The 17798-nt window shown below is 43.0% G+C and overlaps 2 protein-coding genes across 3 annotated transcripts in view; one reads left to right on the top strand and one right to left on the bottom strand.

Moving 5' to 3' along the window:
• Window positions 1-4979, top strand: part of SHOC1 (shortage in chiasmata 1) — an 80317-nt gene extending 75338 nt beyond the window's left edge. The window contains exons 23-25 of the mRNA XM_056117291.1: window positions 596-745; window positions 1431-2364; window positions 4824-4979. Coding sequence (XP_055973266.1) covers window positions 596-745; window positions 1431-2364; window positions 4824-4924 — 1185 coding nt within the window. The 3' untranslated portion in view covers window positions 4925-4979. The remainder of the gene's footprint in view (window positions 1-595; window positions 746-1430; window positions 2365-4823) is intronic.
• Window positions 4980-6546: 1567 nt separating this feature from the next.
• The window catches only part of GNG10 (G protein subunit gamma 10), a 130736-nt gene continuing 119484 nt past the window's right edge, over window positions 6547-17798 (bottom strand). Inside the window, exons 2-4 of one of the 2 annotated variants that reach the window (XM_056117297.1) lie at window positions 13742-13840; window positions 8940-9071; window positions 6547-7806 (exon numbers count right to left, since the gene is read on the bottom strand). In XM_056117297.1, coding sequence (XP_055973272.1) covers window positions 8946-9071; window positions 13742-13822 — 207 coding nt within the window. In that variant the 5' untranslated portion in view covers window positions 13823-13840 and the 3' untranslated portion in view covers window positions 6547-7806; window positions 8940-8945. Of the gene's footprint in view, window positions 7807-8939; window positions 9072-13741; window positions 13903-17798 lie in introns of those variants that run through there. The other variant, XM_056117296.1, reaches the window with a different exon arrangement.

Here is a 17798-nt window from a genome sequence, read left to right as displayed (position 1 = left end):
TATTACAGCTCCCTTCTTCCTGAGCTTATGAGGTAGGCTTCCAACTGTGGAGCAATCTTCCTGGCCCTTGTCTCTGCTGTCCTTAGCTAAAGAAATCTTGAGGTATAAAAATTAAGTCTCAGGACCGGAGAAATAGTAATGCAGGTGAGGCACTTGCCTTGCACGCCACTGGCCTGGGTTCGATCCCTGGCATCCCATGTTGTTTCCTTAGCTAAGGGCAGAGACAGGAGTAACCCCTGAGGTGCATTTCCCCGACTCCTGCCTCAAAAGACATTAAGTCTCTTAAAAGGTTTCCTATTAGAAAATCTGTTAGATTAAAAACAACCTTCATTGGAAAGAAAGAAACTATAATAAATCTTTCTGAATCAATGATTTAGACTGAATGAACTTTAAAATCCTTCCCAGTTCTGACAGCATATAAGTCTTTACTGCCAAAGAAGTTTCTTTTCTTCCTGGCCATACTTGTCCCCTTAGGGATCTCAAAGGTGTCAAAGATGTAATCAAAATAAACATTTTGATATGCTAGAGTTAAGTACAATGAAACTGGTCGCTTTCAAAACACCACTGACTAACTGTTCCTTAAACTCTTTTCTAGGAAGAAATGTATTTACTTGATTTTCCATGTATTAATCCGTTGGTGGCACAGCTCATGTTAAATAAAGGACCCTCACTACACTGGATATTATTAGCAACTCTTCCTCAACTTCAGGAACTCTTACCTGAAGTTCCAGAAAAAGTGTTAAAGGTTAGTTATTTGAGATGCTTATGAGTTTATTTGCTTTCAACCTGAGTGTCTAGTTTTACCATAAGGGGTTTCAAAATGAAGTGATCTATTTGTTTTGGACTTCACATAACAAATCAGTGTCACTTGAATTAAATTTCTTTTCAAATTCTCACTGCAAACACAACATACAGTTTTAAAAAATTTTTTATTTTATAAGGTAATTCACAATTGGCCATTCAGACCTTCTTTAGGATATCACTAACATGTTGTTAAAGTGAGTGAACAACATACAATTTAAACCTATTAAATGTGGACAATACAATGCAGTTTAAAACACTTATGTAATTCTGAAATGTTTTTGCATCCACAATTACACACCATATTCTTTTGTTTTCACATTATCTTTTCCAAATAATCATGATATTCTTCATTGTAGTGAGGGACCTGTAGCCTTATTGGTAATATTTTCAAGTCTGTAGCAAGCAAAAATTCACAAATAACTTGTGTAACTAAAAATTCTGCTGAATGATCAGAAAGTAAATGCAAATTATAAAAACTTTTTCTTTAAGTAAAACCTAATCATATTATGTGTTTATTACATCAATTTTTGCAATACTTATGAATAGGTTAGTTATTTGATCTTGCCTTTCTTTTAGATAAGCACCACTATTTATGTTTACTTATTGATTTTTTTTCACTTTTTTAGCAGTTTTGTGACATCACTTCCTTATTCAGGATCAGTTCTTCTCCCATAAAAGAATCACCTCAAATTTCATCACCTCCAAAAAACAATAATCAGGCCTTTGCTTCTCAGAGTTCAGCAACTGGTTCCACAGACTGTATCATTCAAGAACATAATGAATATTATCAATATATAGACTTAGAAGAGACAGTACAGAAAGACACAAATATGACTTCAAATTATGACACTTCTTTTATGGAATTAAGAAAAATATGCCTTTCACCACCTGCGACTTCTTATAATCAGACAAGCTATTGGAAAAACTCCAGTTATAATTCTAACATAATGCAGAACAATTCTTTTCTGGCTAACAGAGAATCAAGAAACATGGCTAAGAACTCATTTTTATATCAGAATAATTCAGAATCAGATATATTTTCTTTGGGTCTGAAACAATCAAATAGTGCACCCACATCACCAGCTGACACTCAGGAGATACTTGTCCCTGGATGTATAAATGACCAGAGAAGGCGGCTACCCAAAGCAAAAGAATCTATAAATAAAGAAGCGTCTACTGCAACTCCAGGGTGCTCTCATTGGAACATCAAAAACAAGGTTCAGGAACAACATTACTCATTCAGTTTACCAGATAGGACAGAGCAGACTACATGGAACAACAGGTTCTCCCAGGAAGACCATTTATTCACTGATCAGCAAAAATGTCTATTGGATGAATCAGGAAGTTTCATATATGAAAGTTCAAATTCTGGGACTGAGAAGACTGTCTGTAAAGAATTGCCATTTGCTCCCAGTATGGATTTATTTTGTGCTTCTGATTCTCATGTAAATCAAAAAGAATTCAACAATTTTTATTTTAACCAAAGTGCTGAAAAATGTTTAGGACAGAAAAGGCACTCTGAATTTTCATCTACCTCAAGGGAAAATGAACCATTAACAGGTAACATTATCCAAAAGTTGATTTAAAAAAAACACTCCCAAATAGAATTTTATTTTTATTATTTTTTTTAATGTAAGAGTACTGTTATTTATCCAGCCATTGATTAAGCTGATTCAATTGGGCATGAACTTCATGTTACTTTTTTTTATTCAGAATGTTAATTTTATTTTGTTATTATTTTTCAATCACCCTATCTCAGGGTGATTGTAACTATCTCAGTTACAAAGCTTTGATGTTTGAGTCTCAATCATACAATGATCAACCACCCAACCATCCACCAGTGCACACCAAGGTCCCCAGTATTACCCCCTCCCCCTGCCTCTATGGCAGACAATCTCCCCCATACTCTTTTGTATTGCTGTGAGCGAGCAGGTGCGTCTACAGGACATAGGTCAATAGTTTATTTCTCTGGAAAAGATGGAAAGAAGGGCCGTGATCCAGAGACAGACAAAAAAATCTTCTAACCAAGAAGCTCTCTGCAGAGATGCCTCCAGACTTTAAGTTGGGCCGACTTCACGGGAGTGCCTCAGACGGGGGTAGGTGTCATCCCTCCACCTGCACCTAAAAACCCCCAGCAGCCGCCAACTTCCCGAACCCAAAGAGAAGCGCAGGTACACAGGATCAGTGATGGCAAACTCCAGGTCTCAAGGCATAGGGGTTGAGCCATCCTTCTCATCCCCCTGTTCCCCAGGGGACCCTGGAAGTCACACCCACAAACTGCCTCCGGCTGCTACTTGAGCTACTTAATGCTCTTGATCCAGAGACACACAAAGGAATCTCTGAACTGAGCAGTTTGCTGCAGATTTCTCCAGACCCTAAAAATGGAGAGATAGACATAGAAATATTGCATTCATCTGGGGAACATAAAGTAACAAAATAGGAGACTAACGCCCAAGAATGGACGAGATTAGTACCAGGAGTTTTGCTCCATGGCTTGGAGGCCAGCCACACACTCTAGGGGAAAAAGAGAGCTCAGATAGAAAAAGGAGCACCAAATAAAGGTTGTTGGGAGGATCCTCCCAGGATGGGAGAAGCATGCTGAGAGTAGACTATAGACTGAACATGATTGCCACTCAATGCCTCTTTTGCAAACCACAACACCCAAAAGGAGAGAGAGAACAGAGGGGAATGTCCTGCCACAGAGGCAGGGTGGGATGGGGGGATGGGGGGTGGGAGGGATACTGGGACCCGTGGTGGTGGAAAATGGGCACTGGTGGAGGGATGGGTGTTTGATCATTGTACAACTGAAACCCATGCACAAAAATTTGTAAATCTACAACTATACCTCATGGTGTTTCACTAACAAAATTTTTTTTTAAAAATGTAAATGATGGAGAATGGGCACTGGTGGAGGGATGGGTACTGGATCATTGTATAACTGAAACCTAGGTACAAAAATTTGTAAGTCTACAACTACCGAGAGTATTTGATATGCCAAACACAGTAACAACAAAGTCTCCAATGGAGACGTTACTGGGCCCGCTCGAGCAAATCGATGATCAACGGGAGGGCCTTTACTTACTTTACTTTACTTTACTTAATAAGGGCTGAAGTGATAGGTAGGTGTTTGCCTTGCACGCAGCCAACATGGCTGACCCGAGTTCGATTACTCCGCCCTTCTCGGAGAGCCCGGCAAGGTACCGAGAGTATCTCGCCCGCAGAGCAAAGCCTGGCAAACTACCTGTGATGTATTTGATATGTCAAACACAGTAACAACAAAGTCTCACAATCTCCGTTACTGGGCCCGCTCAAGAAAATCGATGAACAACAGGAGGACAGTGACAGTGACATTGACCCCTTTTTGATTACATATTACTGCCCCTAGAAAACTTATCCAAAGTCATAAGCAAAATCTCAATATAATTTTCCATTTATTCTATAGGTTTATATATGTGATCACTACCCTAAAATTGCCTATTGCATTGCTGTTTTTAATTTGCTTATAATGGCATCTAATACTTGGAATTATGAGATTATATGTAACCCCAGGAATAACTGAAATTTTAAATATTTTAGCTTCCCTTTTTTAAAACTGACACTTTTTTCCTCTATAAAGATTCCAAACCTAGGATATTTCAGCCAAATGTAATATATATAAAATTTTCAGGTAAGGTAATACCATATACAATTACCATCTCTATCAGAGTTCATTATGTTAGCAAACATATTATATAGCTAAGGCACAAGCTTAAGCTTAAAAGTAAGAGAAATGTAATTATCTGTGCAAAGCATAAGCATAAAAAACATATGTATTTAGCATCAATTTTCAGAATTTGGTTACTAGGTACATATGCATTTATGCTAAGAAATATAATCTTTAATAGTCACTATGTTATTCATTTGGCAAGTAAACACTGTAGACAGATGATGAAAAGACAGGATTCATTTGCGTATCTGGGGGAAAAATAGCTACACTTTATTATTACAAACAATAAAATGATTTTTCTTCTCCTTTTTAGGTGGCATGTGCTCACAATTACCACAGTTTAAAAAACGACGTCTAGTATATGAAAAAGTCCCTGGCAGAGTTGATGGACAAACTCGTCTAAAATTTTTTTGAAAGAGAAAAAGGTGCGAAATACTTTTAATAATAATGACTTATGTTTGTTGATACATGAAAAGAAACGCAGTTGTTCTTTTTTTTGCTTTTGTTTTATTTTGTTTTGGGGCCACAGCTGGCGAAACTCGGGCTACTTCTGGTTTAGGATGGCAGGAATCGAGCCCAGGTTGACCGTATGAAAGGCAAACACCCTACCCACTGTACTATCGCTCCAGGACTAGAAATGCAATTGTCCTTACATGTTCTTGCTGTTTCTATATCTTAATTCACATTATATTGTATTTTTCCCAATACTTTGCATCTTTATAACAAAAATATTCAAATTATCATAATGGCAATAAGATCCAAATATCTCCAATTTGCCTAAATAATTCATGTTTTGTTAGAAAAAGAGAAAACTTTATTGTATACACATAAAAGGGGTATGTAGAACACGCGTGTGTATGTGTGTGTGCATGAGCATGTATATGTATATATTTCTAAATGAGCTATCTATGCTTTTCTTGAATTCCCAAGTTTTTGCCAAACAGGAAAAGTGAATCAAGGGAAGATTTGGACATACAAAAAAGGCTCCACATAATTAAAGTAATACTTGATGAGTTTGAGATAATGTACAAATATTTCACTGAAGTATAAACTATCCTCTACATGTATTAAACTATCCTTCACTTTTATGCCATAATACTCTCTCTTACCACCAAAAGTTTCTTCCAACCCTCAATGTGTGTGCATGCGTGCATGAGAGAGAGGGGGAGAGACAGAGACAAAGACAGTGAGAAAGAATCACTGTCACCGTCCTCCCGTTGTTCATCGATTTCCTCGAGCAGGGCCAGTAACGTCTCCATTGTGAGACTTGTTGTTACTGTGTTTGGCATATTGAATATGTCACGGGTAGCTTGCCAGGCTTTGCCATGTGGGCAAGATACTCTTGGTAGCTTGCTGGGCTCCCCGAGAGGGGCGGAGGAAATGAACCCAGGATGGTCAGGTTGGCTGCGTGCAAGGCAAATGCCCTACCACTGTGCTATTGCTCCAGCCCAGAGAGAAAAGATAGACTATATAATATAGAGTCCACCCTCTTAGGAAAATCCCAAGAATATGATATAATATCATTAACTACAGGCACTAGACTTAACAGTACATCTCTAGGATATACTTGTCTTGTATAACAAAATTTAATAGGAATTGTTTAAAATGCCTATTGTTAAGATGACAATAGAACATAATAAAGGGTCCAATAGAGAAATTGAAGAGAAAGGAAAGAGGATAATTGATGGTAAAACATTTCAGAAGTGAAAGAGATCCAGAAATCAGGGATTAGAAAAGGAATAATTGAATGAAGACGAATGGAAGGGATTCAGATCATTTACAGTTGGAAGTGGTAGCTATTTTCATTTATAGGCTTTCATATTACTATTTCAAAGAGCAAATACAGTCAGTAATTGAGTAATTTCTGCATGGTATTTTTTCCCCACAAATTAAAAAAAAACTGTACAAGGATTTATACAAACAAAAAGCTTATCTCCCATCTGTAGATCTCACAAGCAAACAGAAATTCAAGAACACACAACACACAACACACAACAAGACAAAAAAAAAAACATTGCTCTCATAGAAAGTAATGAATCAAGCATAAATTTTATTTCCAAGTTCTTCAAAGATTTATTACAATAACAATAACATCTTTTAAAAGTATCCCAAATTAGGGGCTGGAGTGATAGCACAGTGGGTAAGGCATTTGCCTTGCATGCAGCTGACATGGCCGAACAGGGTTTGATTCTTCTGGCCCTCTCGGAGAGCCTGGAAAGCTACAAAGCCTGGTAAGTTACCTGTAAAGTTTTCAATATGCCAAAAACAGTAACAACAAGTCTCACAATTTGTTGTGAGACCTTACTGGTGCCTGCTCAAGCAACTCGATGAAAAACGGGAGGACGGTGCTACAGTGTTACATTTTTTGAAGGATAATCACAACTACAAAGTAGAGGGAATTAAAAAAGGCAAATATCAAATATGCTTCATAGACAAGATGGGTGATCTCTTACACGCCATCAGCCTAAGAAAGTTTGCTAAGAATATGTTTCATATAGTGTTAAAATTTAAACAGTTTTCTCATTAAGAAAGTTCAAAACATTATTTTGGACTTTTGAACTATTGAAATCTATTTCTCCCAATCTTATATCCTTATTTAGAAATTGTAAATTCACTTGGAAAAGAACAAGGTAAAGGTAAAAGGTAAAGGCCCTCCCGTTGATCGTTGATTTGCTCGAGCGGGCCCAGTAACGTCTCCATTGGGCCCAGTAACGTCTCCATTGGAGACTTTGTTGTTACTGTGTCTGGCATATCGAATACTCTCGGTAGCTTGCCGGGCTCTCCGAGAGGGGCGGAGGAATCGAACTCGGGTCGGCCATGTTGGCCGCTTGTAAGGCGAACGCCCTACCCGCTGTGCTATCGCTCCAGAACAAATTTTGCCATAATACAAAAATCTTATTCATGGAACAACAAATTATAAATAAGCAGTTTTTAATAAACAAGTGTTTCCCAAAAGTGTAAACATACAGTAAATAAAACATAATATTCTAGGCATACAAACACAGTAATTTACTTATTAAAGGGGTACATTTTGGAATGTATTTGACGATAAAGTACTTGTTTTAAGTACAGAGTACTTGACCAAAAGAAGGCAAAATTTGTTGATTATTATTTAAATCTGGTTTCCTTATTGACCAGAAAATCAAATTTCTATAGAATACTGCCTATAGGACTAGGTAACAGAAAAGGTCTGAAACATCTAAAAGTCATTTGACTAGAGAAAAGTGTTTTCTTGAGACCTGAAGGCAGTCATTCATTAATCTGCACTGGAAAGAATTCCTCAGCGAACTTCTTCCCTACTGGAAAGAGAATTTAGTAACTTTCAAATTAAAATGATTCAGACATAAAATTAACAGTTTTACTTTCATAGGTCCCTTAATACTCTCAAAGTAGAAAGTAGCAAGTTAATAGGAAAAAACATCCAAACCATATGACTGACTGGGTGGTATTCATGAAAATAAAAAGAAAAATGAAATGTGAACTTTGAAAACATTTTAAAAATAATTTCCAGCAGTTCTTGGAGACCATGCTGGGGATCAAACTGAGGCTCCCACATGCAAAGTGTATGGAAAAGGACCTCTTGGAACACCAAAGGGTTTTAAAGTTCATTCTAACCTATGCACTATTCCCCCCCATAGCTACATTACTTCCTTTATTAAAACACAGAATTATAGCTTTAAAGCTTTTGGGAAAGAATCTGAGCTGAAGTTAAGAACAAGTCTCCTTCTCTTTGAAATTTTTGCTCCAAGAGTAGAAAATCACTTTGAAGCATCATGTAGCAAATCACAACTTTGAGACTGAATAAGGGCTAAGAGGGCTGGATTAAGACCAAGAAATTACCACCAGGGGTGGGAGAAAATAGCAAAGGGTCTAAAGGTGCTTATCTTGCATGTGGTTAACTGCAACCTGACCCCCAGCACCCACATGGTCTCCCAGACATCTCTGGGTGCAGCCCTGAAGGTACCGATGGCACTGCCCGCAGAACCCTCGTAGCACTGTAGCCTTGAGCCCTTGCACTGAACCTGGCTGAGAATCAGCAAATGAAGCTCCTGAAAATTGCTGGGAAGACCCCACCCCACCCTTCAAAAAAGAAATTGCCACCAGGGCCAGGGATCCAACTCAATGACAGAATACTTGATTAGCATGTGTGAGGAGGCCCTGAGGTTCCTGGTCTGCACATTAATGCACATACAGAAACTTCCACTCAAAGAGCTTAAGTATTAACATTTCAGGAGTCAGTGCCAGAGGGAGTGGAGGAGACTCGCTTAATTAGAAGTATTCCCCTGGCAGGCTAACTAGAGCCACCCTTAAGGAAGATGTGCATTTAGTTCTTTCTTACTCTAATTCCCCCTGAGAATGAATGGTAGCTCTTCAAAGCTTAGCTGCCGGACTCAGAAACTTAATGATGGCACAGTATATCCCTGCTCACCTGTCTTCAGAGTAAAGCACAGGATCTGGGTTCCCGGAAGGGATTACTGCCGGCTGGAACACCGACCAGCAGGGCATCCTTGCAGGCATTCTGCATGCAGTACTGCTGAAGCTCCGCTGCTGCCTGTGAGACCTGAATAAAACAATGACATGGCAAGTTGTTCCATGATTCCATGTTCTGGAAACTGGTCCTTCGACCTTGTAAAGGTTTCACTTTGATACAAGCCCCAATTTCCTTTTGCCTGAAAGTTTTAAGAACTGAACTCAAAAAAGTGGGGGGGGGGGGGGAGGTTATAAATTTCTATGAACTTTGATTAAGCAATTTGGGGGAGGAGTTAGTTGCTTATTTACCAAAGGGGGAAAAAACCTTATCTTTGAACCACTTACAACCCTAATTTTGTGACAGAATTAGTAAAGAAATAGCTTATTCTAGTGTTTCCTTTACAAGTTTTCCAAGTTTGAAGTGTACATTGGTGGGCTGGAGCCATAGCACAGCGGGTAGGGCATTTGCCTTGCACGCAGACGACTCAGGTTCGATTCCCAGCGTCCCATATGGTTCCCCGAGCACTGCCAGGAGTAATTCCTGAGTGCATGAGCCAGCAGTAACCCCCGTGCATCGCCGGGTGTGACCCAAAAAGCAAAAACAATAAATAAATAAAATAAAATAAAGTGTACACTGGTATATTTAAATTTGCCAAGTGAACAAACCGTTTTAATGTTTATAAGGCTGGATGGAGAGTCTGCTCAAATTTAGCTCTGCCACTATCTGCAAAGCACTGAGTATGCTTCTGACCTATTCCCTCATATATTTATAGTAAACACCTTACTTTATAAGGATGATAACATAATTTAGTAAGTTGACACATTAAACACACTTAGGATAGTGCTGATACTAAGGAATAAATTTATGGCAGATTTTAAAAAGCCACAATATTTAAAAAGCCTTTCCACCCAGAGGTAGAATCTTGACCCACTCTTTGAATCTGGAATGGCCTTTAAGCTTCTTTGACCAATGTCAACATGACAGAAATAATTTCTAGTCACGTCTCTTGTTGCATTCCAGTTACCCCAAGAACACACCTAAAGGAGCTGAAGGTAGCCTACTGGAGGTTTTGTGGAGAAGAATCAGCTATCAGCCCTTAGCTACCTGCCCACCAACCTCCACACAAGTGAGTGCGGTCATCCCAGATCATCTAGTCAGCTCTCCATTTGACCATAGATGCAGGAAGAGCTAGCAAAGGAAGGTCAGCTATACAGTGGAACCCAGCTCAAATAAATGTTGTGTTAAGTCACTGAATTTTGGAGTTTTATTAGACTGTGAAAACAGATACAGTATTATTCTACCTCTTCTTCTTAAGCTTCCATATTTATTGATGCATACTTACATGGAAATCCTCCTCATTCTCCATTTTCCTCGAATAGTAATGACTTTTGTATTAAAAACTCAACATACTGTAAAAAATGGCTCCAGTTGTTTTCAGGCAATACTACTAGTTTGTTTCAATTTTCTAAGCTTCTAATAACTAGAAAATTACCTTAATGTGTTATAATTAAATTAATTATAATTAAATAATTATTTGTATACAATTATATAATGGGCTGGAGCAACAGCACAGCAGGTAGGGTGTTTGCCTTGCATGCGCCTGACCTGGGTTTGATTCCTCCGCCCCTCTCAGAGAGCCTGGCAAGCTACCGAGAGTATCTTGCCCGCATAGCAAAGCCTGCAAGCTCCCTGTGGCATATTCGATATGCCAAAAACAGTAATAAGTCTCACAATTTGTTGTGAGACGTTACTGGTGCCCGCTTGAGCAAATCGATGAACAACGGGTGGACAATGCAGTGCTACAGCGCTATAATTAAAATAATGTGAAAACTTCAAAACATATGTCATAATTATTACATTTGTCATAATTACTCCATTTCTAGACTGTTTTACAAATTTAGGTTTCACTCAGATAAGAAGTTTATTCTAGGGGCCAGATCAATAGTATAGCCTGTAACATGCTTGCCTTGCACTTGGCTGAGCCAGGTTAGATCCCTGGCTCCCCTAAGCCCTGCCAAAAGTGACCCCTGAGTGCAGAGCCAGAGAAAGTCCTGAGCACTGCCAGGTGTGACCCCAAAACAAAACAAAAAGTTTATTCTATACTCTATCTAGACTATCCTATATTCTAATAGCATCTTTAAGCTTGCTTTTCCCGCAACAGAAGTTTGACAGTTTACATAATCATGTTTGTTTTTATTATTGGTGATTATATATAACAGCTATCATTTTTAAATGGGAACACACCCCCAAAATAACTTACTAGTGACCTTGAGCACAACTTATAATCTGTGGATCTTTATTACCCACAACTATCCTTTTATAGATAATAGATAATAGTATTTTTTCCTACCTACTTCACATGGTAAACAGGTATTTGGCTCAATTTTCCTTTCCACCTTAGATTCCAGTATCATTGTGAACATGTTGAACATCTAGCCCTGGTTTCAGTTCCTTGACCTTATCTTCAAAAACCCTCCACATTGACAATGAACTGCTGGGCATCAAGAATCTTACACTCTACACCCTCTTTCCTCATCACCACCTCCCCTACCCTTCCAGGGCTCCATTCTTTCATTCTCAGAACACCTTACTTAGATCCCAAGAAGAATGCGGCCTCCCTTTATCTGGCCCGGGGCCATGTGGCTGGCTCTCTTCCTTCTCCACCCAGCCGAGATTGGGCTTCTTTCTGGGCAGACCCTCAGCCTCTTATCCCTCCATCCCAACTTCCATCTCTTTGACATACCTCCCCTGCCAAACCACTATATGTACCAGTGACTTATCACCTGAGCACAAGAGTTCTGGGTAGGCCAGGGCCCTGGGATAGTATAGGAGGAAAAGGAAGACGTGGACAACCCCTTCAATCCTTGATGCAGCATATGGTCCCCCAGCATCACCAGGGTACCACAGAGCCAGGAGTGTAAATCCTGAGCACTGCCAGGTATGGCCCCCAAATTTAAAAAAGGGGGGCACCAGACCCCCAAAAATTAGTCCTAAGTGCTACTGGAGAAAGGAAAAAAATGCAAGTAATGGACAATGAGACTCCAATCTCACAAGCTGATTTTAAAGCTACCTACGGATGTGTCTACTACAAGGGCTCACTCCTTCCCCCAAAGGACTTCCCCAAGTGGCCACTTCTGTGACTGCTGAGTTTCCTTTCCTCTGTCCTGGCAGAAAACTTGGCTTCCTATTTCACAAAGGAAAACATCACCATGCAGGATCTGAAGCCCATAAGTAGAAACATCTCCTGTAACTTCTTCCAGTCTCAGAAGCCGCCCTTCCAGTCACATGCTCCCCTACAGGTCCTGTCTCCTCTATTTCCAATCCTTTGTTCCTTCCCTCTAGCCTAAAAATAGTTTGTTCCTTCTTCCTAACTTCAACATTGCTTTCTCATTTCCTAAATTTAAAAGTTTCCTCTTTAAAACTAGACTTTGTAAAGTCTGTCTATCCTCTATTACAAAACCCAGGTTCTGTTTCTTCCATTTAGTCAAACTTTTCTGCATTCCGTAACTCTTCTTCACCATGTTTTTATCATGCTCACATTACTGACCATCTCACATTTTATTGGTACAATTCTGATGTGGCTCATTCCTCACAGTAAGCAACTCACTGGCAAGGGCCAGTGTCTACGAGTCAGCCCGGTTTCTTCAGAGAGAGCCTCAGTTCCCCGCAGGTCAAAGGCTCGGTCCCACGGACCCCTCTAAGTGCAGGCGGCCAGCGGCCAGCGGCGCTTCTGACCTATGAGCTACAGATCGGCGGCTCTAATCAGCCCTTCTTGGGTTTGCTTAACGTGCGAGGGCGGCTCAGAGGAGCATTTACGAGATGGCTGGTTTATTACTTTAAAAGGAGAAATAAAAGATGTGTAATTCCGGAACAGCCAGAGAGCCGGAGAAAGAGCTGCTTTAGCCACGGTGTGGAGAAGAGGAACTGAGCTTCCAGGCTCGCTCCAACTCCACGCTCTGCTCCACCAGCTCCTCCGCCCGGTCGCCCAGGCAGCCGATGAGGATGGAAGAAGGCAAGAAGGACGCCTTTACGCATCACCGAGGAACTGTGCCAGACCATATGCAGTTCTAATTCTACGCCACAGTTGGTTGCTATGTTCGCGGCTCATCCTCCCTGCAGAATCCACCTTCTTCCCAGGACTCGGAGCGGGGCCAGCTACAGAGCACGGAGCGACTGAGCCGAGGCTGGCAGAGCCGGGGGCCAGGCACACGCCCCCGGCCACAACCCCCGCCACTCTACGCAGCGCTGGCCGCTGGACACGGCCGGGCAGCAGAGGCTGCTCGGACAGCAGAGCAGGAACACCGGGCGCGCTAGGCCCCACCTCTGGGAAACCCCCTCCTTCTGCCTCGCTTCTCGCTGCCCTTCCCCAGCCAGCGCCTCCGGGCCCCGGCCCCGGGTTCCGTCTGGAATGCACATTTTTCGTCGTGGTACCAAGGCGTACGCCCTCCGCCCCTGCTTCTCGGAGCTCCGCCCAAGCCCGATCCCCGGCCCGGGTCCCGCCACCCCATCCCTGGCGCCCAGGCCCCGCCGCGTCCCGATCCGTCCCGCTCCCATCCGGCTCGCGGCCGCCCTCCGCCCGGGACCCCCGGGATCGCTTTCCCAAGGGCCACACCCCCCGGGGGCGGGCGGGAGAAGCCCGGCCGGGTCCCCGTCGCCGCCGCCCAAGCCGGCTCCTCCGCCCCCACCCGCCACCCATCCGACGCCGCCGGGCCGGGCGCGCGTCTGCGGGGCCGCGGCAGGGAGAGGCGCGGGGGCCCCACCTTGATCCTCTCCACGGCCGCCTCCAGCTTGAGCTGCTCCACCAGGCGCTGCAGGGCGCTCGCGCTGGCCCCAGAGGACATGGCGACGGCGGCGGCGCTGGGGCGCGGGGAGGCCGGGCAGCCCCAGCCGCGCGGCCTCGGACGCGGGCGCCGCCCCGGGGCGGGGAAGCCGCAGCGCCCGCCCCGGAGGGGGAGTGGGTGGACCCGCACCCCGAGCCCCCGCCGCCGTCCCCAGCCCCCGCTCCCGGCGTGGCCACGCTGCAGCCCGAGCCCCGGGCGGAGGAAACGCGCCGCGTCCCGCCCGCTGCTGGCCAGCGCGCGGCGGGTCGGACCCCGCGGGCACCGCGACTCCCCGTAAGGAAACGCGGGCCCGCCGGCCCGTGGCCACTTTGCCTCCCGAGCGCGTCCTCCAGGCCCCCGTTAGAGCTTTGCGTCCGACCGGCCACTCCAGCGGGGTCACGCGAAGAGGAAGTGCGAGGCGAAGGGTCGGCTTGTGCCGCCGAAAAGCTCAGGGACTTTTTAAGGAGTTTCATCTGCTCGTTCCCCGTGTCTCGGCGCAGGGCGGGTCGCAGCCCGTCGCGGACAGCTCGGACCCCGGGTCCGGGAGGGAAGGACGCTGGCCTTCATCGCGCCCGCGAGAAAAGCGAAAGCTCAGAGCCAGCGCCCCTCTTTGCTCTCTAGACGTTCCGACAGAAAATCCCCGGGCGCCCCGAACCTGATCACTCTTTGGGACCAGGGGCTTGGAGTTGGGGTGTTGAGATTATTGAGGAGGACGAGGGGTGGTGGCCAGTCCAGTTGATAGGCCTCGACTTCTCCTTTTGATGAAAGGGGCAGCTGAGGCTCTGAACGAAATCCCATTCCAGGAGGTTCCCTTAACAAGCGCCACCCAGAAACAATCCAGCCCAGAGAAAGAAGCATCATTTGGTTGTTTTGTTTTGTTTTAGTCATCAGTTCTCTGCACAAAAGAAAAATGCAAAACACCTATTAAAAAGAACAAACCAGGTATTGGCCACACCACTAAACATCCCCGCTAGGTCATGGATTTTAACAAACGAGATTCTTTCCTGTTCCTGCTTGAAGGAGAAGTTCGTTTTAGGGACCGTTACTCATGTCTTCTTTTATTATTATAATTCTGTGGTTATTACAATTCGGTTATATAAAACTGAAGTTGAGGAGCCCAGTTCCGAGGTTAACCTACCCACAGTCAACTAGGTAGGGGCAGTTGCAGAACCACAAATCAAACCTTGGCCTCTCTGGCTAAACCTGAGCTGGTGGAAGCCTCCTCCTGCCCCGTGCTCTCTGCTAGGGGTCATCAGAGGAGGAACTGCCCCAGGCAGCAGTTTCTCAGTCACTTAACTGTCCCTTAGCCAGCAGGAATCCATGAGGAATCCCTGCTCAATCAGGGGAAGACTTTCCTCGCTATTCCAAACACGATTGTCAAGGAGACTGAATCCTCTAAGATAATGATTCACAGATTTATGACCATGTATGCTGTTTAATGTGTTAATTTCTCAAATGAATGCAAGCTAATCTCTTACATTCAGACTTTATGTAAATGTCTATAGCATTTCATATTCTGACTTAAAAGCATCTCATTTCAAAGATGAGGAAACCATATATATATATATATATATATTTATCAAATTTAATTTCCTTAGTAGGTTCTAGATTTGGTCCTAGTTTAAATGTTGAGTATCACATTTTACAAATAAGACTGATTATAATTCATCTGCTTACAACTTTGTACCAAAATGAACATTTCTCTGCTTCAAATGCAATAATTGTAACTCGGCAGAAGCCATGTCTAATTTAATGCTGGATCTGTTTACACTACTGTATTTTTAAAAGTCATTTTGCTCATTTGTACAAAATGTTCAGATGGGTCCATGGCACTATGAATGGCAGTGGGGGCGGCTCCCACCGAAACTGCAGTGTTAACAGGGTACTGCCTTGTCAGCCCGCTCCCACCTGCCAACCCCAAATGTCCAAGGAAATGAACTATGGTTTCCTAACATAAATAGTACCAAATGGTAATTCTCTAAAGTTAACTTTTCCATATCAATGTAACATTGTAAAATCCCATAAACCAACTGTGGTGCTTGAGAGTGTGAGAGATAAAGCTATGATTCTGTGCCTGCGATTCCTAGAACCTGGGGAATTCATAGCTGAAATAAGACCTTGAGGAAAGGGGGCGCCGGTAGCGGGTAGGGCGTTTGCCTTGCACGCAGCCAACATGGCCATCGCGAGTTCGATTCCCCCCTCCCTCTCGGAGAGCCTGGCAAGCTGCCCGTGATGTATTCGATATGCCAAACACAGTAACAACAAGTCTCATGATAGATACGTTACTGGGCCCGCTCGAGCAAATCGATGAACAACAGGAGGACTGTGACTGTGAGGAAAGGGTTAGTGGTAGAATTGTTACCAGGATATTTTAAATGAATAACTTGTAGGGAATGTGAGCCTAGAACTCAACTGTACAATAAACTGTTGTGCTCTATTCAACCCCTGAACGCCAAGCAAAAAGGAAATAATAGTCCTAAAATCAGGCACAAGAATGCTAAGTTTAGTGGGGTTGTGAGATTCTCTACCAAAAATCCTTCTCCAGAGGTTTCTAAAATGGAGACATTTTGGGTTTTTAGGTGGGGCCTGACAAAGTATGGAACAGAAACACTGCCTAATGTACTTAAATGATACTTGTGACAACTAAAAGGCCCTTGCTTCCCAAGATTTTTGAAACATTAGAATTATTTTGTTGAGAAAAGAATCACAGTCCCTCTTTTATTTGGCATGGGAAAGGCACACCCAGAAATACTCCTGGCTCTGCACTCAGGAATTATTCCTGGCAGTGCTTCGGGAACCATATGTGGTGCTGGGGATTGAACCCAGGTCAGCAGAGCATGCAAGAGAAACACCATACATGCTGTACTACTGCTCCAGCCCCTCCTTTAAAGGAGAGCTCATCTTGAGCTGAGAAATGACCATAATTCCAAAAATGCCAAACTTTCCACAAGTGAGCCGCCTGCGGAAGACACTGCTAGCAATGAGATTTCTAGAAAGGAAGGAAGAAATACAGCAATCTGTAAGTAGACGAAATAACTCAAGATGTACTAATTTTATCATCTTTGTTTATAAATGCTAACATACCCAACTGTATTATTTTTCCTTATTGCCAAGTTAAAAATAAATGGCTAATCAAAGGAAAATAAAGGGGAAAAATATGATCAATCAGAATTTCTTTGGAATTTTTAGAGTGCAAAATTTATTTCTTTTGGGTCCTCATATACCATGTGGCACACACTTCTGTTCCTAGATAACTACTACTGTTATGTTAAAAATACACATGATGATTTGTCATGATGGACTGCTGACGAGGCACAAAGCATGGCCCTTTTGAAAGGCATTCTTCTATGGTTAAAAGCTGGACATTTGAGGTTTGAAACAAAAGCTTCCTCTAATTTTGAGCTGTAATGTTCCTATCGCCTCGCAAATTACAGATACCTAAAATACTCTCCTCTGAAGTTTACAAAAGCAGAATTATAGAATGTTACAACCGCAGAAGAGCCATACGCGATATTCTTTCTGGCCAGACTCCTTCCCCAGTGTTCTAGGGTGGTCCCTAGGGCCCAAACTCACAGATTAAGTAACTCTCCTAAGGTCTCTGGGATGTGAGTAAGGATAGAACTCACCCTCCTGAGGTTTTTCAAATATTCACATCTCTGGGCTAAGTTCTTAAAGGGACAGGTTTAATTCTGCTGGAAATAAACCTTGCATATTTCTGATGCCAAAGTACCCGAAAATGATGTAGTAAGGGGAGCCCAGGGAGAGCTAAGTGACAAAGGCACCTGCCTGGCAAACGTCAGGCCATGAGTTCAAGCCCTGGTGCTGCCTGGCACGCAGTGAGAGTGACCCCAACAACACTGCCATCTGGGACCCCTCCATCCCGCACTTGGCCGACACAAAAGCAAGCACCATGGCTAAGTGTGTGTGACACCACAATGACCGCAACAAAACATGAAGAGGAATACGTGTTTCAAATAATAGCAAGTGTTAAGAATAA

The sequence above is a fragment of the Sorex fumeus genome, unplaced genomic scaffold (genome assembly GCF_029834395.1).
Source record: "Sorex fumeus unplaced genomic scaffold, SorFum_2.1 ptg000034l, whole genome shotgun sequence".
Lineage (NCBI taxonomy): Eukaryota > Metazoa > Chordata > Mammalia > Eulipotyphla > Soricidae > Sorex > Sorex fumeus.
Note: the sequence above shows the minus strand (reverse complement) of the source record. Positions and strands in the feature narration are given on the sequence as shown.